Genomic DNA, 27,805 nt, shown 5'->3' on the forward strand with positions numbered 1-27,805 from the left:
TTGCCAAGCACTGGCAGCACAGCAGCTAACAAAATAGATGTAAGTCCCTACTGTCACGGACTTTACATACTAGTTGGGAGGCAGATATCAGTAAGATAAGGAAGTAAAATAAAATATGTAGCGTGTCAGACAGTGATTTGCTCTGGAGACAAAGCAGAGGAAGGGGTAGAAAGGAGGCAGCAGGAGACGGGGGGAAGGAGTGTACTTTTAAATAGGATGGATGGATAACATTAGGCAGAGACTTGAAGTGAAACCAGAAAAGACACCAACGTTCGTGCTGCCTATCACATACCGAACCCAATAAGCAGAGACGGATCGAATCTTTATATGGGCACTTTATTCAGATGTCAGCGTTCTGAGAAGACTGCGGGTTCATATCCTAAGGGACCATCTTACATTTCCTTCCAAGCCAGCCTTTTTATAACAGAGAACAAAGCACAGTGCAGGGTTTTGAAATTCAGGGGAAATTAGGTTAAAAACTGCAGTATTCTCTCCTTGGGTGGTTAGCTGTACCCAGGGGCCTGGGTTGTCTGTCTCTCCAGGAACACAATGGCCCGGATGCCTCCACTTGTCCCCAGGCAGTGGCCTTTAATGGTACCCCAGGAGGTCAGCTGTCTCTCCCCCAGAGCCAGGATGGGCCTTATCTATAGTTTCTGAAACAATAGCTTTGACATACGCATTCCTTACTAGACTTATACCTATTTACCTTAAGCTAAAATTTCCCAACTCTTGCTGTCCTCTATCAGAAGGGATAGGAGGCGGAGACCTGTGGGCCCCTGGAGGAAGAGCCTCGCAGGCAGGAGCAGGGGTGGGTACACAGATCCTGAAGGGGAAACGTGTCCGACACAGTGAAGGGGCTGCAAGGTGGCCGGTGAGGCTGGGGCAGAGTGAGAGGCACAAACTAGAAGCTGAATCAGCCAGACCATCCAGGCCTTTGTAAGTCATAATTCAAGTCTTTGGCTTTAACTCTGAGTGAATTGGAGGAGCCAAAGGACAGAACCCGATCCGTGTTTTATGAAGATCATTCCAGTACCAGGTGGAGAAGAAAAACAGGAACACCAGTTAGGGGGCTACTTGGACGCTTTGGGGGAGAGGCGACCTGCAGGTGTGGGCAGTCCTGGTGGTGTTGGTGCAACGTGGTGACATTCTTTTCTTTTTTTTTTTTAAGATTTTATTCATTTATCTTTAGAGGGGAAGGGAAGGAGAGAGGGAGAGAAACATCAATGTATGGTTGCCTCTCATGTGTCCCCTGCTGGGAACTGGCCTGCAGCCGAGGCATGTGCCCTGACTGGGAATCGAACCAGAAATCCTTTGGTCCTCAATCTACTGAGCCACACCAGTCAGGGCTGGACTTAGAGAGTATTATACTAAGTAAAATAAGTCATAGAAAGACAAATACTTTATCATTTCACTTACATATAGGATCTTAAAAAACTAAACAAGTGAACAAACAAAACAGACTCATAGATACAGAGAACAACCTGAGTTGCCAGAGGGTTGGGAGATGGGAAGAGGACAGGCAAAAATGTGAAAGAGATTCTGAGGGACAAACTTACACTCAAATAAGTCACGGGGACATAGAGTACAGCAGGGGAAATACCAGTCAGTATCTCAATACCTGTGTATGGTGACAGGTGGTTACCAGACCATCTATTTGGTAAGGTAGATAAACGTCAAATCACTATGTTTACATATGAAATTTCTATAATATTACATCTCAACTATACCTTAATAAAAAAGAGCTTTATGTTCCAGAGTGAAAGAAGGTCAAAAGTAGAGCCACCCGGATTTAGGAATATGGGTGATGAACTGTGATAGGAAGAGACAAGTCAAGGGCTCCGGCCAGAGGAGCCAGAGAGGTACAGTTGCCCCACGTGGACACGGGAAAGCCAAAGGTGAGGTGGGGGGCGGGTTTGGCGGGGAGAGCGGGTCACCCGTCTGCTGTGTGATTCTAGGTAAGTGGCTAAAACATTCTGAATCTCAGTTTCCTCATCTACACAATGGTTATAACCGGCCCCCCTTGCAGAGTGGTGGTGAGAACTGAGAGCAATCATGAATTCACAGGCTTGGCACACACGTGCACCCAATAGGCGTTCCGCCCAAAGCCCAGGGATGACACGTGGCCATCACACATCTTCAGGAAGAAACTGGAAGGAGAGCAAGACAATGCCTGTAAATCTATAGTCTAGTGCCTGCTTCCTCCAGGCAGAAGTGGAGCAGGCCTTTCAGATAGTTAGGTTTTCTTTCTTCAAGGTCTTCAATGGTTTTGGAGATGTGATGGTGCAGGCTGGTGGTGAAATGAGGACAGGTAGTCGTATTCCCAAGGCTAGGCTGAAGTTTATAAAACACTTTCATGAGTATTATCTCATCTGAGCCCAGCAAGGCAGAAATTATATCCATTTTATAAAGTAGGAAAAACAAAAAGAAACCCAGGCTGTCTCTAGATCTTGCTACCTCATGGAATTTCATTTAATCTTGCAGGGGAAAGTAGGTGGAGAAGAGGGTCCTGAAGTGGGTACTCTTCTTCCTGACCCTCTGTCCAACTGGGCCCAGCTGTGAGGTGCACTGCGACCCCACTCCTTCACCCCTGGGGAGGGCCCGCAAATGCCTGCCCAGGGCCTGTTCTCTCTCTCTCAGCCACTCTGACTGCACCCACTATGTCTGGGCTGCAGTCTCACTGCTCCTGAGGCTGGGCAAAGGCATCTCATACACAATCCCATTCCAGTTACTCCTCCTGGCAACCCCCAGAGACTGAGGTAACTGAGGAGGGGACCAGAGCTCCAAAGAATGAAGAATCAACGTGCATACAGTCATGTCATTAGAAAGTGTAATCTTGCCCTGGCCAGGTAGCTCAGTTGGTTAGAGTGTCATCCTGATACACCAAGGTTGTGGGTTCAATCCCCGGTCAGGGCACATGCATAAATAAATGGAACAACAAATCAATGTTTCTTTCTCTTTCTCTGCCAAAAGTTTTTTTAAAATTGAAAGAGAACTGGGAAGAGAAAACAACAGTCATGAGATCACATTTAAAGTGCAGTCTGCGTTCCAACTCTGAGATCTGAACTCTACAGGGAGAATTCCTACATCTGTTCCTGCCACTTCTTGCAGCCCAGCTGTCCCCTCCCCTCCAGATACCAAGTACCAGCACACAGCTGTCTCTTCGAGGTTCCCCTACCCCAACAAGCGGGCCAAGGTGGGGCCAAGGTGGGTGGGGCAGCCATGTGTCTCGAGTGTCCCGACCAGTGAATTCAGGCAGAGGTTGCTTCTGAGCACTGGTTCGGACTGGTGAGAGCTGCTGCCCATGGGGTAGAGGGTTGGGAGGGTAAGACGAGTCAGCTCAGGGTGGGTCAAGGCTCCCCAACCTCACACACACACACAAAAATTTAGAATTGTCTGGGGAAGAACTCCTCCTGGATTGAGGAAGAAGGGATGGAGAATGTCGGGAAAGTGTGCAAGAGAAGGGGGTGGAGGAGGGAGGGTGGAGGGAACAATAGGAGCCCGTGGGGCCTGGGTGTGGTGGGGCTGTAGGCCCTAGTCCCAGCTTTGCTCTACAGGGAGAACCCTCCTGAGCCAGACACTACCTCGCCAGGCTTCGGGAAAGCAAATGTGATTAGCAAATTGAGTTTTAGGAATGTGAGTGTGGAAACAGAAGGGGATGGGAATTCTGCTTAAAACTTGATGTCTTTGCCAGGTGAGCAGGGAACAGGAAAGGCAAGCCTGGGTTCTGGATCGCTTTTGAAGTCCCTGCCCCGGCCATGCCTGTGCCACTGCTCCCACTGCTGCTTCGAATGCTGCTGTCTCGCCTGCTGCTGCCTGCCGCCCGCCTGGCCCGCCAGCGCCTCCTGCCCCTGCTGCGTCAACTGGCCGGCCGCCTGGGCTCCCGGGACATTCGAGAGGCTTTGCTAAGCTGTCTGTTGTTTGTCCTCAGCCAGAGACACCCGCCAGAGGCTGGAGTGGCTTCCGGAGCGGCCAACCCTGAGAGGAGGGAGAGGCTAGCCCCGGAAAAATGAGGCCACGAGTCCCGGTAGCAGCGGGAACCAAACACTTGCTTTGGGAGTAAGACAGTCCTGGCAACATCACTGACAGAAGCCTGCCCAGTGGGCATTAGACATCGGGGCTGAGCACGAGCCGGGTCTGACGGAGACATGCCCCCTGGCTCCAGCAGAAATGACTGGACCCATGCAGAAAACTGACCTTTACCTGTCCCCTCTGCATTCCTCCAGACCTTTCCTAATCACCTGGGGCTCCAGCAGGGAAGGGGACTGACTCTCCTGTCTCTCCCTACCCCCAAATGGGGGCATGAGGTCCCATGAGGGGCAATCCTAACCCAGGGACAACTGACAATTTAGTGGAGAGGCAAGATTTTAATACTGACTGTTTTCCAGGTCCAGGATTTACCTTAGAAGAATAAGCATTGATTCCCCCAGAGAATCAGTCCTGCTCCCAAAGCCTAGCATGCAGCAGGTATTCAATAAATGTCTTTGAATTCCTGGAATGCCTTTGAAATTCTTGTCACTCTCACTCTTGCTTGCACTTCAAGGCAGTTTCACCTGGCCAGTGGGTAAGGGTGGGGAACAACTCCAGGCCTCCTCTGATTACCATTCTGTGGTCCCTGTCGGTGCTCATCTCCTGGAAGTCGTTTCTGTCGTCTCACTCCAGTCAGCCATACGCTGACCCAGCGGTCCTGGGCCTCTCCGGGAAAGGGTTTGGTTGTTCACGGTAAGGAGGAAAACGTCCCTGGCAGCGTCTGGCGACTCTTCTCAGCAAGTGGTGGCGGAAAGAGGGAGATTTGTTAACTCAGGGACCCTGAGGGCAGCCCCTCAGGGGAGGGGTGCAGAACTGTACGTTCCTGCAGAGATGGGATTTGGGGGTAACCCGAGGAATCCACCTTTTCATTTCCTCCTCTCCCAACGGAAGGCACTTCAGGGGTCGAATAAAGGTTGTCAGATGTATTTGCATTTCAGCCTCCGGATAATTTGCTTAGGGGCTCCCTAGCAACAGTCTTTCCTCGCTCCTTCCACCAGCTTTATGGTCAGAGGTGGGTAGTGAGGAATATAGGAATCTCACGGGACCACCTCCTCCCCTAATCCGGTTCCCACAACCGTCAGAAGCTTGGGCCAGGGGGAAGATCCGAAACCAGAGCCGTGCGCCCCCTCCCAGGTCTGTGGGGCTTTCCGCCAGACACCCGCCTCCCCACCGCTCCGCCATCTGCTTCCTCCTGGAGTCCTCAGAAGGACCTTTCTCGCAAAAGCAGCCTGGTGGGGGGAGGAGCGGAGTGAAGCTGGTGAGAGCCCCTGGTCCCCGGACACCGTTCCCCTCAGGGGTCATGGGCGCTCCCCACCCCCACCCCCCACCCCCCGACCCCACTGCTCCAGGCCTTCTTCCCGGCCTCCCTCCCTCTCTGCCGGTCTCCCTCCGAGGCGCTCTCAGCTCCGGAGGGGAGCCGGGCGGGATGTAGCGGGCCGCGGATCGCGGGTTGCAACCCCTCTCCTGTCCGGCGGCAGAGACAGGTCAGACCGGGTCCGGGCTGCTTTCACCGGCTACCGCCCCAGCCCCCAGGTGAGCAGGCCAGGAGGGCGACTAGGGCCTCGCCGGCCCCAGAATTTCCGTTCTCCATCTCCAGCTCAGCCTGCCCCTGCAAGGTCTCTGCAGGTGTGCGGGGAGCAGAGGGGGGGCGGTGGGGTGGGGGTGCAGGGCGGGGTCTGAGCTGTTCTCCAGCGGCCTAGAGAGGCGGAGAGGTGCAGGTAGGGCCCTGGTTGGCGTGGGGATACCGGTGGAGTCGTAATCTATGGTTTCTGGCAGAGGGGATATTTTATGGGACTTTGAAGGCGGCAGTTAGATGACTGTGCCTTAACCCCAGCCCCAAACATACAGATCACGCAAGGTCAGAGACCCACCTAGAGCAGAGGGAAGGGGCTGAGAAATTAGGCTGGAGCGGCAAGTCCAGACCTCGTGAACAGAGAGCCCCTATTCACTCGAGGAAGGTGAGGTGAGGCTGAACCTGTGAGAACCAGACTCTGTCTTTATTTTCAATGTTGATGTTTTGTTCGTGCATTTTTCTTTTGCATTGACCTTGATTTTTTAAAAATACTGCATTAAAATATTCATCTTGATTCTTGGGTTTTTGGCACCCCCTTAAATTTTGTGACTCAGTCAAGTTGCCTCATTGGCCTTGCCCTAGTCCCAGCCCTGCAGCAAGGCCATGGAGGTAGGGTCACAGGCACAAACTGAGAAGGCACAGTCATGAGACTCTGCCCTGATGACAAAACAAACACTGGGCTGAGCGAACACACTTCCAGCAAAAAGACAACACAAGGCTGGGGGAAGATAGGCCTGTGTGGGGGTTCAGGCAGGCCTGGATGGGGGAGGAGGGAGTCTGGGGCAAGTCACAGTGTTAAATAGGGTAGGAGTGGGGAGCTTGATCAGCCCCTCCTACCCCACTCCTAGGCCAAGGATCCGAGGGAGCTCAGGGAGGAAGAGGGCCATTAGACTGGGCAGAGGGCGACTAGGACTGCCTTGGCCTGGCTAGAAAAACTCCAGGCACAGGCCAGTGTGAGCTGGGCTCTGCCGATGCTGTCCACAGAAGTCCTTGGCATCTAGCAGTCATCTCCGCCACGGAGGAGGCTCTGGAGGGGTGTGGGTGCTGGCTGGGGGCCCAAGCAGGGTGTGTGCCACATGGCTTCCCTCCAGCACTAACAGACCTGATTGTTGCCATCTCGGGAGCAGGCCAGGCTTCAGCAGGGGTAAACAGAGGAACCAGCCTCCGCTTTCCTGCCGAGGACCCTCACCACTTCCCTCCAGCTTCTTTCCACTTCCAGCCCCCTTTACACACACTGCAGCATTGGCCACCAGCCTAACCAGGCCTGGCGGATCTGTCTGACCACTAAGGCTTGCCACCCCCGCAGGCCCAGAGCTTCGCAATAAAGGTGGGGAAAGAGACGGGGGGCCAGGAAAGGGGAGAGGAGAGCCAGGAGAGGAAGAGAGAGAGACTGGACAAACACAGGGTAGGAATGTGGAGGGAGATCCAAACATGAAGCTGCCCTTGAGCCATGGTGCAGTGCCTAAAAAAATACCATTGAAAAAAAAAAAAAATACCATTGATTACCTCCTTCCTGCCCTCTGCTTGTTGAAGCCTGGGGGACGATGGTGTGTTGTGTCTCTGTGGGACAAGGAGCTGGAAGTCTGGGAACACCCCTCCTGGGGTAGCGTGGGAAGTGTCCACTGATTCTAAGTAGAAAGGCTACCCTCACCTCAGGGTCCAGTCTGACCTCTGGGGAGATGGTGTGATTCTGCCTAATCCCTGTGAGGTTAGGGAGACATGATAGTGAGAGGCTAGGAAAGTTCCTTGGCAAGTAGACTAAGGACGCTGAGACGAACGGCTGAGCACAGTGGTTTAGCAGTTTATGGCCAGGGCAGAAGGCCCCAAGTGCCTGGCAGGGGGCAAAACTAAGAAAACAAGGACCTCGCCCCCAGGGTAACCTTTCCTCCCTGGAGATGACATCTAGGCCTCAGTTGTAATTTAGCTCCAGAACCAGAAAAGCAGCAAAACCAGGTGGGTGGTGCTAGAACCAACTGCAGTGACTAAAGACCCCGCCCTGTCACCGACCAATCAGTGGAGACCGTGACCCTGTCAGGGCCCATGGAGAGAACTGATGAATATTCTGCTGAAACCCTCCCCTGAGACCTGCTCTAAAATTCCAGAGAGAGAGAGAGAGAGAGAGAGCGCTCTCGCACCTCAAGACAAAGGCCCCGGCTCTCACTCTCCTTCTGGAGAGGAGCCCACACCATTTCTTTTCCCTTTACCTTCCCCCGACCCCCACTTCTTTCTTCACAGGCATGTGGCTCCTAAACTCTAGCAGGGTGTCCAGCCCGCAGCTGCAGGCTGCATACGGCTCAGGATGGCTGTGAATGCAGCCCAACACAAACTCATAAATTAACTTACAACATGATGAGATTTTTTTTGTGATTATGTGTCACAGTGTATTTAATGTGTGGCCCAAGACAACTCCTTCTTCAGTGTGGTGCAAAGATGCCAAAAGGTTGGACACCCCTGCAGTCAATGGTCCGCAGCAGCTTGTCCCAAGCTGTTCCCCTGAGCCCATCCCCAAGGCCCCCTTTGCTCTGACTTCCCAGTGAGAACGCAGCCCAGCCCAGGCTCCCCTGGTGCTTCTCCTATGCTGAGCCCTTTCTTGTTTCACTGCCCCCAGCTTAAATAAATGGATCCTCATAGTCACTTGGACTCCTGTTGTGAAATCTCTCCTTCACAAAGTCAAGAACCCACACACTACAGTTGGCCATAGGCAGACGCACTCGGCCAGCCCCGCCTGGTGACAGTACTCCTAATTGTTTATTAGTGTCTGTGGCTTCTCCAGGGTACAGTCCTGGGTAGTGGGGATAGGGTGGGGACTCGAATGGATTTGCTCTCCTCAGTACCTCTCTAGCCTTTGGATTGTATTCCAGCTCTGAGAGCAGCTGTGGGGCCAGTGATCCCCTCGCCCCCAAATTTACTAACCAACAAAAAGGAGTGAATCCCTTCCCCCTCCCTGGAAGGTATGAGAAGGACTTCTCTACGTGCCCACCCTCTCTTCCTGGGGCAGTGGAGGATGTGGGACTTGGAAGTATCAGGACAATGGGATTCACTCAGTATGTAAGGCTGTTTCCTGCTTTTTTTCTTCCTATCCTCAACTGGGCCCCAGTCTTTCCAAAATTCTGAATTTAGAAAGAGTGAATCACGAGGGCTACAGGGTTGTGCCTCAACCCCCGCCAAACCAGGAACCCCTCTTCAAGTCAAGAGTTGTGGGAGGCCGGCTGTGTTCCGGTGGGTGTGTGGTCTGTGTGTGTTAGAGGTGAGAAAACCCATCTTGCAGGTCACTGCTTGTGTCCGAGAGATGCCAGGGCATGGTGGGGTCGAGGGCTAGAGAGGACATATCAGGACAAGTCTGAAGGGAAGAAAGTAATGCTGAAAAGGGAGGGGGGTCGCTGTTAAGGAAAAAGATGGTGTACCGTGGAAGAAAGTGGTCTGAGAGGATGTGTGGGGGGTGATAACGGAGCATCTGAGAGAGAGTAGGGACATGGGGGCCCCGGGGCCTGTCTGGCAGGTTTGTTGCCGGGAGAACCCTGAGATGAATTCTGTAGGATTTGTGTAGCCCCAGTGCGGGGGAGACTAGGGGTACCTGGGTGGGGCTCTACCCGCCGTCTGCTCCCTAACGGGTCAGGGTTTGCTGGAGCAGAGTTTGGTGGGGCCGGGCCCAGAGAGGTCCTAGCTGCAGAAACTAACAAGGCTTGTGTGGGCCAGGCGGCCCTGGGCGGGGTAAGGTCCGGAGTAGGGGCTTGTTCTGGGCCCGGCGCAACTGGCAGGGACGGTCGGGGCGTGGCCCGGAGGGCCAGCGGCCACTGGGGGGAGCGGGAGGGGGCGGAGAGCAGGACGGGGCGGGGGCACCCCGCGCGGGAAGCAGCAAGGGGGCGGTGGAAGTGGCATGGTAACGCACGGATTTTCAGCGGCAGAAGACTCTTTCACCGTAGGTATTGCCCTGGTCCGGGGGTCCGGGGTCCAGAGACCAACCGGGCGGAAGGCACTGTTTTCCGCGTTCTAGTAGGGCCAGGAAGCGGGGCCTGGCCTACCGCAGAAGATACGCCGGCGGGACCCCGAGTGCGGAGTGTGCCCAGCAGCGCAGCACGTGGCTGGCGTGCCAGGGACCAGAGAAAAGGTGCAGTGTGGAAGAAAGGGGCGTGGGAGGGAGACCTGAGCCGGGCGGGAAGACCTGGCTCCTGGGCTTAAAACCGGCTGTCGCGGAGCTGACCTCTGCAAAGGCGAATAGATGGTTAATCTTGGTACGAGGCAAGATGGGGCTGAGGGCTCCCGGAGCGGAGGAGCTGTCTCTTTAACCTCCGCTTTTAATTGGCCAAACTCTGGCCCTGGCCTCTCCTTTCTGTGTGGGGCCTAATTTACTCCGGGAGAGAGGACCCTTTCTTTACTCAAAGAAAGGGCAAGGACACACACCTTTCAGGTTTTCTTCCCATGGGTGAGGGCTGGTCCCATCCTGCCCCTCTCTTGGAGTGGACCCTCTGCCCATTTCTCCGGTAACCTTTAGTTCCTCCCATTTGTACTACTGCCGCGTGAGCGCTTCTTGCCAGGATGTGTGTGTAATGGTGGGGTGGGGGTGTTCCTTACTCCTGACACTCATGTCAGGCTGGAGGTTACCTTGGCCCTCACCTTGTTTTTCCCCCTTAGCTGGAGTAGAGCATCCCCACCTCCCAGTGTATAGGACTAGCCGAGAAGCAGCCTTCATACCTCCCTCTCTACCCCAGAAGGAGCCTAGAATAAGCTACACGCTGAATTTGAAGTTCAGCTCAGAGAACCTTGGTTGCCCCCCATCTGTTCAATGGAGATAGTTTAGAACTAGCTTATGGGTCATTGTGAGAGAAAGAAGGGGTATCTGCAGGCTGGCCCCATCTGAGATCCTGGGGAGTGGAGAATTTGATACTACTGCAAGGGTGTGTCTGGATGCAGGCAGGGGCACCAGAGGTAGATGTCGGGAGCCTGAGTTTGGTGGCTGCTTTCAGGGCCCCATCTGGACAGGCCAAAGCGTGGCTGGAGGTACACCAGATGCTCTGAGCTTGCAATTTGCTGCCGGGCACAGAAGACATAGCCCTGGCTGGTCTGGCTCCATGGGTTGAGCACTGGCCCCCAAACCAAGAGGTCACTGGTTCAGTTTGGGGCCCATGCCTAGGTTACAGTCCAGGTACTGCCTTGGGTGTGAGAGAAGCAGCTGATGGATGTTTCACTCCGTCTCTTCCTCCTTCCCTCCCCGTCTCTCTAAAAAATAAATAAGATCTTTTTTAAAAGCTAGGAAGACAAAAATAAAACACCTGGACTGGCCTGCTGTTAGGATGTGGGCGGGGGGAGGGGCTGCCCCCGGAGTTGAATTGTGCCCGGCCCGGGGGTGGGTTTGCTGAGAGCAGAAAGCCAGACATCGATGAGGGAGAAGACAGAAGTTTATTCTTCTCTGAGCTTATGGCAGATTTCACCAAGAAAGGGAAGGTACCCTATTCTCTCCACCCAGTCTCTGGTCTGTTTTGAACTGCATCTGCTCTTTACTGCCAGGAATGCTGTCTGGGGTGGGGGGAGAGAAGCACAGGGTGAAAAGCGGTCTTCTCTGTCCACCACTCCGATCCCAGATAGAGCCCTCTTGCCCCCATCCCTCTAGAAAATGTAAACAGTTGTTCACTCTGTCCTCAGTCAGTGCTTAGAACGGTGCCTGGCCAGCCTGCAAAGGTCCTCAGTAAATGTTTATTGAAAGGCTAAGTGCAAGAAGCCCTTTGCCTGCAGGTAGAGACGAGTGGGTCTGCTCCCCCTTCCCCAGCACATACGCATAACCCAGGTATGGGCGGGGCGGGGGGGCGGGGCTAAGAAAGGCTTTGGAGTGTCTGGAGTTGACCCAGGGATATTGAGAGGACCGGGACTGCTACAGCGCCTAGGGTCCCTGCAGGTGTCTGTCTGTCTGTCTGTCTGTCTGTCTTGGGCTGGGACCTCTAGCGCCGGTGGCGGTGCTCAAGTTGACCCACCCCCTCAGCTCCCCGGCTAAGGCTCTTGGGTCTGTTATCGCCCAAGCTGCAAATGTGGTTTTTCTTATCTCCCTGGTTGATGTGTGTGTGTGAAGCTTCTCAGAATGGAGCAGCTTTCTCCTACAGCGAGGCCTGGGGTTTCTCTCCTCGTGTGCTCTGAACCTTAGCTAGGGGAAGCCCATGGACAAGGCCTGCTGCCTGAGCTGGAGCTAGGCCACCTTCCAGGGACCGCTGAGGACTCCTGTTCTCCGGCTCTTCTGCTGGCAAGTCCGGACAAGCGGTGAGTGCTGGCCCAAGTGGGCCTTGGGGGAAGCCAGTCCTCCTGGCTCCGGAGCATGTCCCTCACGTTGGGGATGCACCAGCACACGCCTTCCTTGCTTTCCATGCCATCCAAAGGGAACGCCGTTTTATTCGCTGGTGCCAAAGAAGTCCTGGCTACAGACATAACACAAGGGTGGGGGGAGCAGGAGAGGGGCGCTGAAGCAGGAGGCCAAGAGCTTTGGGATTATGCCTGTTATCAGGCCTGTGCTCCCACCCCACCCCCAATCTTCCCTTCAAGTTTGCACTCAGAAAGGGGAAGGTACGGAGGCCTGGAATGAGAGAAGAACCAAGGGGACTGGAGGGGGATGGGGGCAGTCGGGCCAGGGCTGAGGTCAGGGGAGAGGTCAAGCTAGGCTGTGAAAAAGGCTGTGTCCCACACCCATCGAAAAGTATTTTCCTGGAAAAGTGACCAGGAACTGGGAAGTCCCTGGGCAGTGCAGGAAGGGACGGTTAAGGTGCCACCAGCAGAGAGGCTGGAGTCTGGGGTACCTCCAGGAGGGGACAAGTTCTCAAGAGCCCACCCTAGTCCAGGGGCTCCCCAGGAGGGCAGAGAGGTCAGATTCAACGGACGGGCACAGGCCCTGGAGGGGGGTGGCTTCTCGGGCTCCGCCTCAGTCCTCACCCCTGTGGCTGCTGCTCCTGCAGATGTTTGTTTTGGGCCCTCCCTCCGCCATCTGTTCTGTCTCTGCTGTTCTCCTCCTCCTTTCCCTCCTTCTGTTGTCGTCACTGCCCCTAACCCCTCTCGTCCCCTTCCCTGCCTTTGCCTGTCTTTCCCAACCTCTCAATCAGACGTCCTCCTCCTCCTCCCTTGCTCTCCACCCTCCGGTTTCCCAGCGTACGAACAGCTTCTCTGCTGGGTAAAAATAGCGGTGGCAGCGGCCAGGCCAGGCCTGCTGCCAGGTAGAGCCTGAGCAGGCAGGGAGGCCCAGGACTGGCCAGAGAGGGGTCGGACTGAGCAGTCCTGAGGGGCAGGGTCCGGAGGGTGTCCTGCTGGACTCTAGCACTTGCCAGCTGTTTGCCCTGCCCCTTCCTACCCCCCAAGAGTCTGAAGAGGCCTGTGGGGAAACAGGGCGAGACAAGGCCTCACACTGCTGCCCCAAGAGAGCCTCAGAAGAAGACAGCTGTCAGCCAGGCAAAACCAAGACCACCGTCACCATGACAACCAGTCAGCAGCCTCAGGACAGGTACTGGGAGACCTGGGTTGGGGACCCAGGGCAGTGGAAATGGGTCTCCAGGGGGCTGGGTGTCATGTGCTTGGAAATTTGGAGCTGTCACTTGCTGATTGGCCTTTCAGCTAGTCAGCCATGAGTCAGGTCTGTGTGGGGGCGGGGACCACGCGTGTCTTGGTGGGCCCTGGCTCGGGTGTCTGTGGGGAGGGCCAGGGTGGGTAGGTGGCAGCCCCTCCCTGGTCTGTCAGTTTTTCCACTGCTCTCCAGCCAGCCAGCAGCTGCTGGCTCCTCCCGCCACCTCCATGGGGAGATGTTTGGCAGCACCCCTCATTCCAGAGCACATCTGGCACAACTGCCCCTCCCCCAGAGTGGCCTCTATTTCACATGACCTCGGCCCACCCTGGTTTGTGCTGCGACCTTCCTCTCCCTTCAGCACCTCTGGAGCCTGCGAACTCCCTCCAGCTGGACCTGCATGTGTGATCGTGCATTTGTGTTTTGGGATAAGAGGCTGTAGCTTGATTCAAGTTCTCCAAGGAGTCTAGGACCAAAGAAAGTTGATGAGGTCATGCTTCAGATCCAAAGCTCTTCAAACCATCATCACCTCTTCCAGCCCATTCTGTCTCCCCCCTATGCCAAAGGCCGTGGCACTAGACCACTTCTAGCTGTGGGACCTTGGGCACCTAGCTTGATCTCTCTGGGACCACTTCCCACCTGTAAAATAGAGGTGAGGTTTATTTGGATGGGAGAGAATTTAAGGAGACAGTACGTATAGACCCCTCCCTCCCTTGTCCCTACTCTCGGGCTGTCTGCCTGCACCTTCCCAGCCTCACCACTCCCAGCTGTTCTCTGAAACCCTTCCATCTCCATCACCTGTTGCACTCATCCAGCCCCACGCGGACCCTCTATCATATGTGACCTTGACTGGGAATTTCTCCCTTCATCCTGGGTCTCTGAACCAAGCCTTAACAGTGTATGAGGGCTTTGGGGGGCTGCACTTGTAATGACCCAGACCTGCCCCAGGGGGCGCTAACCCAGGCCCTCCCTGCCTTGGGCTTTGTCCCTACCATCTCTGAAGAAAGAGATGTCGGCTATGGAGAAGGTATGGCAGGCACATCTGGAGACCACAGTGACTGGACCCAGGGCTGCCTGACAGAAGCTGGCCTGTCTCAGACAGGCCCTGAGTTGTACGGCTTGGGGCTGTGCCCTGGCAAAAGCCGGGGTGGCACTTATGTATACACTGGGGCCCAGATGACCTCCCGTGGCCGGATACCCCCTGGCCTACCTAGGTGGTGTGACCTACAAAGCTGGTTCTGTCTGGGCCAGGAAAAAACAGTTCCTTCATTTTCCAACTGCCCCAAGGCACCCCGCCTGCTGCACTATTAGGTCCAGAATGGTCTGGAACTTTCTTGACCTCAGAATCCTCTTTGGGGAGCCACAGCATTCCCGCTCTGACTGCACAATCACTTCCAGCCTGCCTGGTGGGCGGGGGTGGAAGACAGCTGCTGTTTGCTTTCTCACTCACCCTCCACCCCACCCCCACCCCCGCCATCACAGCAGGATTTCCAAACTGCCTGCAGACATGTGGTCACGTTGGTTCCCAAGCGTGCAGGGTCCCGAGTCTTTTGGGGCCTGGAAACCACCGGCCCCTGGCCCTGCCCTTCAGCCCTGTGTTTCTGGTCCTCCTCCCTCTGTGGACTCAGCTGGGCCCTTTTCCCTATCCCAGAACACCTCCCACGCACACCCTCCCACAGCGGGATGCAGGCAGATGGACACAAACACAGACGCCCTGTGCCCTGGGATAGCTGGAGAGACAAGGTCCGGGAGGGATGGCCTTCCCCGGGTTTGATCTGGGAAAGAAGGTGGGATGGTGGTGGTCATGTGGCTCCTTTTTCCTCTCACCTCCAGGTACAAAGCCGTCTGGATTATCTTCTTCATGCTGGGTCTGGGGACCCTGCTCCCCTGGAATTTTTTCATGACAGCCACTCAGGTGGGAGTGGGGGGACTGGGCTCCAGGGGTATGTCCACTGGGCATGTAGGGCCTGGATCTGTACTTGTGGATGCAGGGAGAGAGGCTGCAACACCCCTCTGCATCCCCCGCAGTATTTCACAAACCGCCTGGACCAGTCCCAGAATGTGTCCTCGGTCGCTGCTGAACGGGATGGCCAGGCATCGGCTGCCCCCACAGCACCCTCTCCGAAGAGGAGCTCCCTGAGTGTCATCTTCAACAATGTCATGACCCTGTGTGCCATGCTGCCCCTGCTGCTGTTTGCCTGCCTCAACTCCTTTTTGCATCAGAGGTGAGCGACGGGGCCCAGCCTGACCCCTGGCTGCCTCCTGCGCTGCGCACTCTTGGCTGCGCCCCAGCTGCCGCCACGCCTCTCTGCCATCTTGGCCTCTCCCCCAGGATCCCCCAGGCTGTCCGGATCCTGGGCAGCCTGCTGGCCATCCTGCTGGTGTTCCTGGTCACCGCTGTCCTGGTGAAAGTGCCCATGGATGCCTTGCCCTTCTTTGTCATCACCATGATCAAGATCATGCTCATTAACTGTAAGCAGAACTGGGAGGGGACCTAGGGCAGAGACCTTCCCACACACCCCACCCTCCCCGTAGACCCGCAGTCAGCCAGAGAGGAGCCCATTCAGAGACCCGGAGGAAGTGGATGCCGTGGGCTCAGAGGCTTGGGCAGGAAGGCAACCAGGGCCAGGAGTCGGGGGCAGAGAGAAGGGCCGCTGAGCAGCAAGGCCCACTGGCAATGCAGCAGGAGTTACAGGAACCTGTTTTCCCGTGAGCCCCGGATGTCCCCATTGGAAGTGGATCCCACACCACCCACACCCCTGCTGATGCCTCCCGTGTTCCCCCAGCATTTGGTGCCATCCTGCAGGGCAGCCTGTTTGGTCTGGCTGGCCTCCTGCCTGCCAGCTACACGGCCCCCATCATGAGCGGCCAGGGCCTGGCAGGCATCTTCGCCTCAGTGGCCATGATCTGCGCCATTGCCAGTAAGTCTTGCTGTCTGTCTGCCCGTCTGGTTTTTGTGGGGCGAAGGGAGTAGAGCCCATCTCACCTCTGACCCTCCACCCCAGGTGGCTCAGAACTGGCAAAAAGTGCCTTCGGCTATTTTATCACAGCCTGTGGGGTCGTCGTTTTGACCATCGTTTGTTACCTGGGACTGCCCCGGCTGGTGAGCAAAAGGAGAAGGCGGGGGTTTGGGGCCTGGGGAGTCCAGGACTCCAGACCACTGGCGTTCGGAGGCTGAAACCGGGGTGGAGGCAGGGATTCTGGAGATCCTGCCTCTGAGTCCACCTCCGTCTCCCTCTCTTGATAGGAATTCTACCGCTACTACCAGCAGCTCAAGCTTGAAGGGTGTGGGGAGCAGGAGACCAAGTTGGACCTCATTAGTAAAGGTCTGAATAGCCTGAGGAGCCTGGGGCAGCGGACGGCCTCCCTGGCAGGGTGTAGCTGAGCACAGAGGGCAGGAGTGGGTACACTGTATTTATTGGCAGAGATGAGCCAGAGGCCAGAGGGGTCAGGGGGACTATGGGAAATAAGAGCTGGGAAAACTAAAATAGGGAGGTCCTGGATGACCTTGAATGCCTGAGGACAGTGGATTCTTGGATAAGGTGTAGTGTGAGCTGAGGCTCCTGGGAGTGGTCAGGACACAGGGACGGGCACGATGAGGGTTTGAAGGAGGTCTGGGCTAGATGTTAGGGTGCTTCTGTTCACTGTAAGGGGGTGTCCATCCCCCACTAACCGCAGCCCTCTCCGGGAATGGTTATGTCATTTCCTGTTGCTCTGTCCTTCCAAAACCTGAAGATCCTTCCATAACTTGTCGCCCCCCCAGGAAAGGAGTCAAGAGCGGGCAAAGAGGAGTCTGGAGTTTCAGCCCCCAGCTCTCAGCCCACCAATAAAAGCCACTCAATCCGGGCCATCCTCAAAAATGTGCGTGGGGCATGGGTGTCTTGCCCTCTACCCCTCACCCTCTTTCTCTCCTCATTCCCCCACCCACTCACCACTCACCTCCACACGGCCCATTCTATCCTTTTCTGACTGACACTGGCTACTCTCCTGGACTCTTCCGTGTGTGTGTGTGTGTTGGTTCTTTATTGCACAACCACCATGAAGACTCAGGGGCCTGGGTCCCTTTCCTCCAGATCTTAGTCCCGGCTCTCTCTGTCTGCTTCATCTTCACGATCACCATTGGGGTGTTTCCTGCCGTTACTGCTGAGGTCAAGTCCAGCATTGCAGGCAGCAGCGCCTGGGGTGAGGACACCATCGGTTCCCTGAACAGGGATGGACGGGCTCTAGCAGGGCTGAGAGTGGGGAAGCAGAGACCCTGGGCTGCCATCTCCCCAGCTTGACTCTCCCGGGCCGCTTGCCCTTCCCTGGGCTAAAAGCTTCTTCACTTTACAGCTGGGGACACTCAGCCCCAGTGAGGGTCAAGGTTGCTAAATCTGTCTCTGGATCTAATAACATTACCCTAATGTACTGTTCCTTCTCCAGAAAAATACTTTATCCCTGTGTCCTGTTTCTTGACTTTCAATGTCTTTGACTGGCTGGGCCGAAGCCTCACAGCCGTGTCCATGTGGGTAAGTGGAAGAAGAGGGCACCAAGTCCCCGTGAGGGGCAGAGTCCATCCTGAGACCCAGAAAGGGCACCAAGAACGTATGGTGATAAGAGCCCATGTTTTTTCAAAAACCAGGGCATTATGTATAGTTAGGTGTACAAGTCATGAGTGTACAGTTTAATGACCATGTACACATTCCCTGTGTAATCACCAACCAGGTCGAGATGGAGAACATTTCCAGTATTCCAGAAGTTTCTACTCTGCCCTCTCCCCATCAGTACCCATAAGGGTAACCAGGTTTTGAGGTTTCAGTGTAGATCCCGAAGGGTTCCATATGCAGCTTGGGGGTCCGGGTCTGCCCTGGGGTGGGGGGGCAGGCTGGCTGAGGCGCTGCCTGGTCCCCACAGCCTGGGAAGGACAGCCGCTGGCTGCCAAGCCTGGTGCTGGCCCGGCTGGTGTTCGTGCCCCTGCTGCTGCTGTGCAACGTCCGTCCACGCCGACTCCTGCCTGTGCTCTTTGAGCACGACGCCTGGTTCATCGTCTTCATGGCTGCCTTCGCCTTCTCCAATGGCTACCTCGCCAGTCTCTGCATGTGCTTCGGGCCCAAGTGAGTGTTGGGCAGGGTCCAGTGCGCCAAAGTGGGGAGAAAGGGCTACAGGAGCCTCCCTGATCCTGGAGCTTAAGGTTTCCAGGCTAAGCAAGAAGTCAGCCAGGAGGGGCACCTAGATTGAAGGGGTCACAGGGGGCGGGAGTGCAGGGGCAAGGTGCCCAGGCTTACTTAAGTGGGGTATGGGAGGGCACGCTCAGAGAAGGAGGAAGATGGCCCCCCAGGCCATGTTTCCCCATGAGGGAAAAGCTAGATTAGGGTGGGGTAAGTAGGATGGGCTGGTCAGCAAAATTGGGTGCGGGGCAGGCCTCCCCATGCTGGTGCTCTGGGTGGGGCTGGAGTAGGGGTCACCCTAAGGTAGCCTTGCGTCCCTCCTTTAGGAAAGTGAAGCCGGCTGAGGCGGAGACAGCTGGAGCTATCATGGCCTTCTTTCTGTGTCTGGGCCTGGCGCTGGGGGCTGTCGTCTCCTTCCTGTTCCGGGCAATTGTGTGACCATGGATGGACAGAGGACTGCACTGGCCACCTGCTCATGCCCCTTCTTTGCCCTTCAGGGATGGGCAAGGGTCGGCCGGAGGTGTTCTCTTCTGGCTGAATTCTGCTTTCTCCAGGCCTGTGCTGGGCCTGGTGTCCAGGCCCCAGTGAGGGACCCTCTGGGTGGACAGTTGGACATTGGAGACATAGTGGGTCCACAGGTCAGAGTCAAGGAAGGGGACGCGGTGTCTGCATATGCTTGGATCTCCCCACACTTGGTTCTGACTGATCCCTACCTGAGCGGGATGGCAGAGGCTCCTAGGCTCGGAGAGTACGTGTGTCTGTAGGTTCATGTGCCTGTAACAGGGGTGGCTAGGGGCCAAGACCGTCTGTTCTAAGGTCCAGTCCGGTATGCGCACCCCTCCTTGTGCTTCCTCCCCCAGGCTCTTTCTGTCCCGCTATGCTTCCCCTGCCTTGTATCTACCCGTCATGTACCCTGTACAGTTGCCACACTTTACTGCCTTTTTTCATACTCAACAGAAATCAGGTGCCCTCAGAGGCTCTCTGACTAAATAAACCATTGTATTTTCCCCCATGGCTCTCTGTATCCACCAGCCGCCGCTGCCCGCCCTGTAAAGGGTAGAGGGATGGCAGCCTGAGCCTGGGGGGATGCGCGTAACCCAGCTGGGTCTTGGCCAACACCAGGCCTAGGTCCAAGGTTGGGGGTGGAGGTGGGTTAGTCCTCTTAGCCTTAGAGAGGCCACAGTGTCCTCTGCTGGGGAAACGGAGGAGGGAGGGGCCTAGAGCCAGGACACCCAGACTTGGCTGAGACCAAGAAAGGCCATTTTTCTTTGCTGCTTCATTCCTCCTTCCATAAGACTGGGGATGGAGAAAGCACCCACTCATTTTTTTTGTCTTCACCCCTCCCCTCTGTCCTCACTCCTCCGTCCCAGAAATGGATTCTCCAAAACTGGCCAGCTCTCCCGCTGCGGCCTCCTCCCACCTGGCTCCTGGTTGTACTCCCACACCTTCCAGCGAGAACAAGCTGCGCCCGAGGGTTCTCCCCTACCTGGCACTCTGCCCTGACACCAAAGCTCGGACCTCCGGTGAAACAAGAGGCCTATGTGTTCTCGCACTGAAGCTCAGCCCTCCCCTTCCCTTTTCAAACTCTGGCCTTGGGAGGGGTGGGATGGTGTGGGACAATGAGTGTCTCAGTGGAGGGGGCCACACCACTGGGTCCCCTGCTCAAAGATGACTCCTCCTGACAAAGTGGGACCAGAGCTCTGGCCACTGGAACCCCGTCCCCACCTCAGTGACCCTGGCCCTCAGCACGTGTCCCAGACTTCCCAGAAGGGCAGGAGGTACTCCTGCACAGCCCAGACTGCTCACTGATCCCAGACTGGCAGTTGCTGCAGAGTTGGCACCTCTGCTGGGGCTTCACGTCTCAGTCTAACTGAACTGAAGGCGTCAGGCCTCATTATCCGGTAGTCAAGTGTATCACTGCATGGGGCACTGGGACCCATGTACTCCAGTCAAGCCACAGTACATACCTGAGGTTGGTGGAAAACGAGGTATTTCTTTCCTGTAGGTTCAAAGTGAGGAGTTCCCTGAGACTCCCCTAGTCTTTCTTTTTTTAAGATTTTATTTATTTTAGAGGGGAGGGGAAGGAGAGAGGGAAAGAAACATCAACATGTGGTCTCCTCTCACACGCCCCCAACTGGGGACCTGGCCCACTACCCAGGCATGTGCTCTGACTGGGAGTTGAACCTGTGACCCTTTGGTTTGCAGGCCAGTGCTCAATCCACTGAGCCACACACACTAGGCAGGGCTCCCCTAGCCTTTACAGTTCCCTTTGACAATGAGTCAGGCAAGAAAAACCTGTATTCTACCCCTCTGCCCTTCCTGACTTTCCCATTGTACCTAAACCCAATGGTCCTATTAGGCTTCTTCTTCAACACCATCAGCCCTTTAGGGACCCTGTGTTCTCCCCTGGGTCCCTTCACCTCCTCCTGCCTGGCCTTTCAAGACCCCTGTTCAGGCTTCCTTCAAACCCATTCCACACATGGTATACGCTGGTCCCTCTCTCTGGAGCATCTGAGCATTTCCACATCTTCCACCACCACCACCTAAACATCCAATTTACATAATTCCTTCCCCCTCTGCACCTCAAAACTCCAGTAACTTTGTGACGTATCATCTTACTCCAGACTTAGGCCCAGTCTTGTTTTTCAGGGTAGAGTCTATTTATGCGTTCACTCTAAGCCAGAAGTGTAGTACCTGGCTTCCAGTAGTACTCAAAAACTGTTTGCTTCATTCAGTGTTTGCTTGTTCCTCCCCCGCGGTCTTCACACGCCTGACCCCAGCTGTGTGGTAGCGCTCCTCTCCCTGCCTGTGCCCATGGGGTGGAAACGGTGGTAAGTAGGCTACTCAGGCCCAGCAGTGGTTTGAAGAAGACCTTTAGGTTAGACATTGTCCTTTCTGTACTTACATTGATGTTGAAGAAAATGACTAGAATAGTTTTTCAAAAACACTGTCCTGAGTTCCTCCCAGAAGGGCAGGAAGTTTTCTAATGTAAATGACGAAAAGTTTGCAGCCTCACTCATTTCCATTCTCCTGACCTGTTTTCACCTGAAAAACTAGGAGTTAGAAAAGCAGCTCTCAAGTCCCTTGCCTGCTCAACTGCAGTGATAGCTCCGACCACAAGGGGGCACTCTGCACGCAACACCATCTGTAGGACTATTTCCTCATCACTGGTTCCTGTTCGATGGGGAGGTCTGAGCGTGAGAATTTGCCAGGTATCCCTAATTCTGCCATAACTTGCGCTGGTCATCTCCTTCCCTGTGACATTTCTGCCCAAAATATCAGTCTGTATTCAGCTGCTGTCCTCCCTCAGGTGGCTGCCATTGCAACACAAAAATCTTCCTTGAGTTTAATCTTATATGGTGACTTGTTCGAGCTTTAAAATTGGAAAGCTAAGAGTCCCAGTAAAATGAGCCGGCAGCTTCAGGTATAACTAATGAGTGTATCTGTGTATATATTAAAAAATTACTTCTTGATTTTAGAGAAAGGGAGAGAGAGAAACATTGATTTGTTGTTCCACTTACGCATTCATTGTTTCCTGTATGTGCCCTGGCCAGAGATCGAACCCGCAACCTTGGCACACAGGGATGACACTGAAACTAACTGAGCTAATTGGCTTGTGTATCTATTCTAAGGTGAATATGGAAAGAGGATGCAATATAATGGCGGAGGGGTGTGGCCTGAGAGGAAAACAATTACTGGGAACATAAATTATTTGAATGTTAAACTATGATTAGTGATTTGAAATGCATGTGATTAGAGACATGCAGTCGCTATAAAGAAAGCCCTGCTCTCTGGCCAGCAGACCCCCCTTAAGACTGGAAGAGTGGCGGGCTGGGAGAGGTGGGCCAGCCAGCAGACCTGACAGGAACCAGGCTGGCAGGGAGGCCCATCTGGTTCCCAGGACAAGTTGACAGTGAGTGTGGTGATGGGCACGTCAGACAGGCAGAGCTCATGCCCTCCCACCCCCAATCTAGCAATGGCCTGTGTCCTAGCTGCGCCCTCTGTCTTCACACGACCCCTCTGGGGGAGGACGTGCTCACTCAGAGCTCTCTACAGCCTTGGCAGTCCCGGCGTTCCCTGTCAACGAGCCAGTTGGCATTCTGGCTGCAGACTGCAGGGCAAGTGCTGAAGGAGCCCGCAGGACCCCACAGAGTGGGCACATCTGCTCCTGACAGCTGCCTTCTCCCAGAACTTTCTATGGAGTTTTGGGGTGGTTCGGATTCAGAGCCTAGGATTCCATCCAGGACCTGCCAGGTACCTGCTGTGGGACTCTGGACAAATCACTCTTCCTCTGTAACCCAGCTCCTTGGGTTGTTTGTTTGTTTGTTTGTTTGAGACTGTATTTCTTTTTAGAGGGAGGGTAAGGGATGAAGAAAGAGAGAGGGAAAGAAACATTAACCTGTGAGAGAAATATTGATTGGCTGCCTCTCACATGAGCCCCAACCTGCAACCTAAGCATTTGCCTGACTGGGACTTGAGCCATGCCATGCCCATCAGGGCCTGGGTCCTTGCTCTTAAAACAGGGTGACATACCTATAGACTTGCTAATGAAATTAAAGGGGCCTGCTCTGGAGAGCCGGCACATAGAAGGCGAAGACTCTAAAGACACGTGGCTTCAAGCAGTCATTAGGGTGAGCCTCAGCACGGAGTGCTCCCCACCCCAACTCCCACCCAAGTGGCTCATTGCCCTCCCTACATGTCTTTGGTTCCTCTACCCCACACCTCCAGCCCCAGGAAGCTTCCAGAACCAAACCTTATTTCCCCCACCACAGCCATCCCCAGTGGGGACTACTAGAGTCGAGAGCCTGGCGCCAGCAGATGGAGAGCTGCAGGTCCCGAGAGGACCAGGCAAGAGGGGTGGAGCCTGAAGCCAGGTCCAGGTCCAGGTCCAGGTCCGCCTTGCCTTGCCTGGCGAAAGAGGACTGAGGAGGAAGGTGATGTCACCGGTCCTGCGCGCCCCCTGGCGGGAGCTCAGTCCCAAACAGTGCGGCCCTCCACATCTGACCCCTGGCTAGGAACACCAGACTGGGTGTCTTCAGGCCCACTCCACCAATCCTTAAATCTGAGTGACCTTGCACCAGGCTCTTCCTGTTTCAGAGACACTCATCTGCAACACAGAGATAGTAGCACGTGCCCTGCCTAACTGTCTAGTTGAGTAACTCTGAGATAATAAGTAACAACTATTACTATTATCTATCACTCTGCTGTCTTAATCATGTACCATTGCCTATACTCTCTCAATAACCATATGGAATGCTAACTATTGCTATGCCCATTTTACTCCAGAAAATCGAGGCTGAAAAGGTTAAAGATGGAAAAATATTTTGTAAACTGCAAAGCACCAGGTGAACAGGTCTCTGTCCCTGCCTCTGACACACACATGCTCACGGGCAGTGAAGGGAAGATACAAGGCCAGTGTGATCCCACTGCACCTTCCTCCCCTACCTCCAAAACATTCCAGAGTCATCTTCTCTTTCCACACCCCTGGGGATACCAAGTGTCCTAGAACCCTGAACTCCCACGTCACCCTCCCCAGGTGAAACCAGCGAAGCCCTTTCCAACATCTAATCTCTGTCCCTCCCAGTAGCACTTCCAATCCCTTATCTGGGTGCAGGTGGCCAGGCAGGCACGGGGCCCTGTGAATGACCCAGAAATCCTGTCCGTTTGGACCTGCACACTGAGGAGTGACTTGTGCCTGGGGCTGAACCGGGAGCAGGTGGAGCAGTTAAGTAGGGCAGGTTGTTTGTGGTGCCACCACACTCCCCTGCCTGTATAATCTGCTCTGGGCGTTCAGCTTGGGGTTAAATTTTACCTTCTTCATTAAAGGGGGTCTGGAACACTGAAGAACACTCAAGACAAAAAGGGACGCCTGTGGCATAATGGCATAAAGAGGACAGACGTTTTGGGGCTGGCTGACAATGGCAGGCAGGCAGGACTGAGTCACATCCCTTAGACCACTGATGCTGTGCCCGTGGAGAGTCAAGGCACAGTCATATGTGTATTAATAGTGCAAGTTACCCAATTTACTATTCCGGAAGGGCTTAGGTCACAATTTCTGGCCTCATCACACTCCCTTGAGTGAATTGGTTTTTGCCCATGACCTTAGCCATCAGCTCTGCCTTCTGGACATCTCTTCTTGGCGCCTACAACGTGCCTAAAACAGACTTGCTGACCCCTCCTACCTAAAGTGGTATTCCTCCCCTCCTCAGGGTTCTATCATTCTATCCCATAAAAGGTGTACCCCAGGCCTCTTCCCCACCCTATTCTATCTCCCCAAGTTCAGCCTCTCCCTTCTCCAAGCTGTGTCCCATGGAGTCTCTAGGTGGTTTTCTGTTTGTTTTGAATAACATGATTATCTGGCTTGACTTAACAGATTTAACACATTTAGACCTTTACCCAACAATATATTTTTTTCTCAAGCATGTATGACACATTTATAAATGTTAGCCACATTCTAGGTCATAAAAGAAGTCTCAAATACAAAATATGGCTTGCTGGTGTAGCTCAGTGGACTGAGCGTGGGCCTGTGAACCAAACAACTTCGGTTTGATTCCCAGTCAGGGCACATGCCTGGGTTGCAGGCCAGTTCCCAGCAGGGGATGCACAAGAAGCAACCACACACTGATGTTTCTCTTCTTCTCTCCTTCCCTTCCCCTCTAAAGATAAATAAATAAAATATTAAAAAAAAAAGAAGTTGGGAATAGGGAATAATTCAGTTTAAAAACAAACGAACAAACAAAACCCCATGAGCTTTGCCACCCCCACCCCCGTCAAGCACCGCTCTGGCTGCAGTTCTGGCTGGGTGGCTCCTGCTAAGCCAGCTCCACTGCAGCCTCCTTCCAGCTGCCATCATATACCGGCACCGTATCAGCCACAAATGAGATGTTCTTTAATATCCACGAGATCCGGGAGGGCGTGTGCAGAAGGGCTGTGCCTGGCGGTGGCGGGGAAGATGGGCAGTCCGACAGAGGATAACACTGATGACTCATTCACTGGTGGAAATGCCTCCACTGGAGGCCCCCAGGGACAGTAATCACCAGTGGTGATATTGTCAGGAACCATCGTTTGGAGGAAGCCAGCTTCACAAAAGAAGGCTATGAGTACATCAAAGTTACTTGAAATCAATCAAAGGGAAACTTGAAAAACGGAGACCAGAAAGAGTAAAGCCTATTACAACAGGGGCTACAGAACAAATTAAGCACATCCATACTAATTTCAGAACCTACCAGTCCTTTATTGGTGAAAACACAAATCCAGATGGCATGGTCGCTCTGCTGGATGACTGTGATGATGTTGCGACCCATATGGGATTTTCTTTAAGCATGGTTTAGAAACAGAAAAAAAGTTAATAAATTTGGCAATTTGGGCCTATCACCTGCCATCACAACCAGCTGCTGCTCTTCATCCACAGCCCAGGACCAGGACAAATAGGACTTGGGCTCTTCATTTATTTTAACCTTGATTTATTTGGAGCAGAGGCCTTGTTTTTAAGGGAAAAAAACATGTCACGTAGGTTGTCTAAAAATAAAATGCATTTAAACTAAAAAATTGAGTCATTAAGTTAAAATGTTTTCATACAGAAAATAGACTCAGGCAGTTTTGTATGTGAGTTCTACAAAACTTTAAAAAAAATAGGTTATTTCAATCCACTATTAATAAGTCATTTATGGGTTAAAGATAGAAATAAAGAAAAATCTAAATGATTTTCTCAATAGATGCAGAAAAATAATTTTCATATCTATTCAGATTAAAATTGTAACAAGTTAGGAATTAAAAAAGTAAATATTATGCTCAATGATGAAGTTGGAAGCTTTCCTTTTCTGATCAGAAATGAGACAGGAATACCCAGAAGTATTGTTTCCACTCATCATTTTCCTGCAGTTCTAGCTGGTGCAATATAACAAGAAGTAAGAAATACAAAGCACAGAAAGGGAGGAGCCAAACTGTCTTTGTTCTCAGATGGTAGATGGGTTGTACCTAGAAAACACCAAAAACTAATGAACAAATTAAGAAGCCCTGACTGGCGTGGCTCAGTTGAGTATCCTCCCATAAAGCAAAGTCACCGGTTCGATTCCCAGTCAGGGCACATGCCTGGGTTGCAGGCCAGGTCCCAGATTGGGGGCCTGCCAGAGGTAATCCATGGATGTTTCTCTTTTTCCCCCTCTTCCCGTCTCTCTAAAAGTAAATAAATAAAATCCAGAAAAAGAAGGTAGTTTATCAAGTTGCATAGATAAAATCAGTTGCTTTCAAACTGGTTGGAAAACAGAAATTGAAGGAAACTTTCTCTTTGCCATAGCATCAAAAATTAATAATAAAGTGTGCAAAAGTTGTGCAAGAGACTCATGTCTTAGCAGAATGTGGAAACTGAGGCAAAGAAATGAAGCCCAGGCTGCCCACACAGGCCTGCTCAACTAACATATATGAACGTCAAGCCTATTTATTGGCTTTTAAGACATGTTAGTTCAGGGTATTCCCTGCAGAATTCAGAGATGTAAGCCCTATGGAGCTGGGAAGGACCAGAACTGACAGGGAGGAGCAGAGCTCCCTCCCTGACCCCCAGCAAGAGGACTCCCTGTGTGGACAGCAGCCAGAGGTCTCTGCCCAGGCTGAGTCTCTATGCGCCCTCCAAGACCTCACCTAGCTAGAGCTGGATCAGGGGTATGCAAATTTCTTGAAACAGGTTAAGACTAAATATTTTAGACTTTACAAGCTATGTGGTTTCTGTCACAACCATCAACCACACCATTACAGCATGAGAGCCATCAAAGACGTGTAAACAAGTGAGTTTGAGTGTGGCTATTTTTGGTGAAACTTCATGTACACAATTAAAATTTCATACTTTCTACATGCCAAATATTACCTTTTAAAATTTGTTCCCAAACATTAAAAAATATTTAAAAACCCATTCTTACCCATGGGCCATACAAAAACAAGCAACGGGCCCTTCAGCTGCAGGCCACAGTCAGTCTTGCTTCATCTGGCTGCCCTCCACTACAGCAAAAGGCTTGGCTGGGTCTTTTGAGGCCTGATGGGGAATAACAGGTATCTTGGGAACATCAGGCATTGCAAGTGCTGCCGGGAATAGGCTTCTGGAGAACTGGGGGTTTTAAGCCGTCTTTAATAATCTTCGGTGGCTTCTCTCACCCTAGTTAGGGTTGTAATGTCTTAGGATGGCATTTGTGGCCCTCTATGACTTGATCCCCTGCCTGCCCTGAGGGTCACTTTCAGCTCCTCCTGCCTTCCTCAAAGTTTCTGGGACTACAGTCCCTCTGTCAGGGCTACAACTTGCCATGCTTTTCTATACCGTAGCCTGGCTAGCCATAGCCCTAAGCCTGCTCCCTTCCCCAGGCTGAGCTGGAAAGTCCCCTATCTTCTCCCACATTGCTATGATTCACACTTGACCTGCTGTAGCCCTCAGTGAGCTGAGGATCCCATGCTTAAAAAAAAAAAAAAGATTTTATTTTACTATTCAATTGTAGAGAGAGCAGAAGGAAGAAAGGGAGAGACACATCAATGTGAAAGAGAAACATT

The 27,805-nt window shown here is 53.4% G+C and overlaps 2 protein-coding genes and 1 pseudogene across 5 annotated transcripts; all 3 read left to right on the forward strand.

Annotated features, from left to right (window-relative positions):
- Positions 1-3,619: 3,619 nt before the first annotated feature.
- Positions 3,620-5,329, forward strand: MYMX (myomixer, myoblast fusion factor). The gene has a single exon (XM_037056040.1). It carries the CDS (start codon positions 3,756-3,758, stop codon positions 4,008-4,010), a length of 255 nt encoding a protein of 84 aa, XP_036911935.1. The 5' UTR covers positions 3,620-3,755; the 3' UTR covers positions 4,011-5,329.
- A 4,140-nt stretch (positions 5,330-9,469) lies between these two features.
- SLC29A1 (solute carrier family 29 member 1 (Augustine blood group)) lies at positions 9,470-19,282 on the forward strand. 4 transcript variants are annotated; one of them, XM_037053837.1, is made up of 15 exons: positions 9,528-9,707; positions 11,733-11,845; positions 12,929-13,070; positions 13,489-13,617; positions 14,961-15,042; positions 15,156-15,352; positions 15,460-15,599; positions 15,914-16,048; positions 16,133-16,230; positions 16,375-16,453; positions 16,891-16,988; positions 17,201-17,309; positions 17,550-17,635; positions 18,021-18,220; positions 18,601-19,282. In XM_037053837.1, exons 4-15 carry the CDS (start codon positions 13,613-13,615, stop codon positions 18,710-18,712), a joined length of 1,341 nt encoding a protein of 446 aa, XP_036909732.1. In that variant the 5' UTR covers positions 9,528-9,707; positions 11,733-11,845; positions 12,929-13,070; positions 13,489-13,612; the 3' UTR covers positions 18,713-19,282. The 4 variants fall into 4 exon arrangements, with proteins under 4 accessions (XP_036909731.1, XP_036909733.1, XP_036909732.1 ...); XM_037053836.1 differs by lacking the exons at positions 9,528-9,707; positions 13,489-13,617 and adding an exon at positions 9,470-9,518; XM_037053838.1 differs by lacking the exons at positions 13,489-13,617; positions 18,601-19,282 and adding an exon at positions 17,832-17,902 and having other exon boundaries at positions 9,527-9,707; positions 18,021-18,113.
- Positions 19,283-25,039: 5,757 nt separating this feature from the next.
- Positions 25,040-25,767, forward strand: LOC118992189 (translationally-controlled tumor protein-like; annotated as a pseudogene).
- The last annotated feature ends 2,038 nt before the right edge of the window (positions 25,768-27,805 follow it).

This window comes from Sturnira hondurensis, unplaced genomic scaffold, assembly GCF_014824575.4.
Source record: "Sturnira hondurensis isolate 20B ecotype Veracruz unplaced genomic scaffold, ASM1482457v3 Scaffold0000880, whole genome shotgun sequence".
NCBI classification, from domain to species: Eukaryota; Metazoa; Chordata; class Mammalia; order Chiroptera; family Phyllostomidae; genus Sturnira; species Sturnira hondurensis.

Bases quoted from the DNA above. Each gene is read 5' to 3' on its own strand.
- MYMX (XM_037056040.1), top strand. From the start codon at position 3,756: ATGCCTGTGCCACTGCTCCCACTGCTGCTTCGAATGCTGCTGTCTCGC.
- SLC29A1 (XM_037053836.1), top strand. From the start codon at position 13,042: ATGACAACCAGTCAGCAGCCTCAGGACAG. The intron at 13,071-14,960 runs GTACTGGGAGAC...TCTCACCTCCAG, and splicing joins AGTCAGCAGCCTCAGGACAG to GTACAAAGCCGTCTGGATTA. The intron at 17,636-18,020 runs GTAAGTGGAAGA...TGGTCCCCACAG, and splicing joins TCACAGCCGTGTCCATGTGG to CCTGGGAAGGACAGCCGCTG.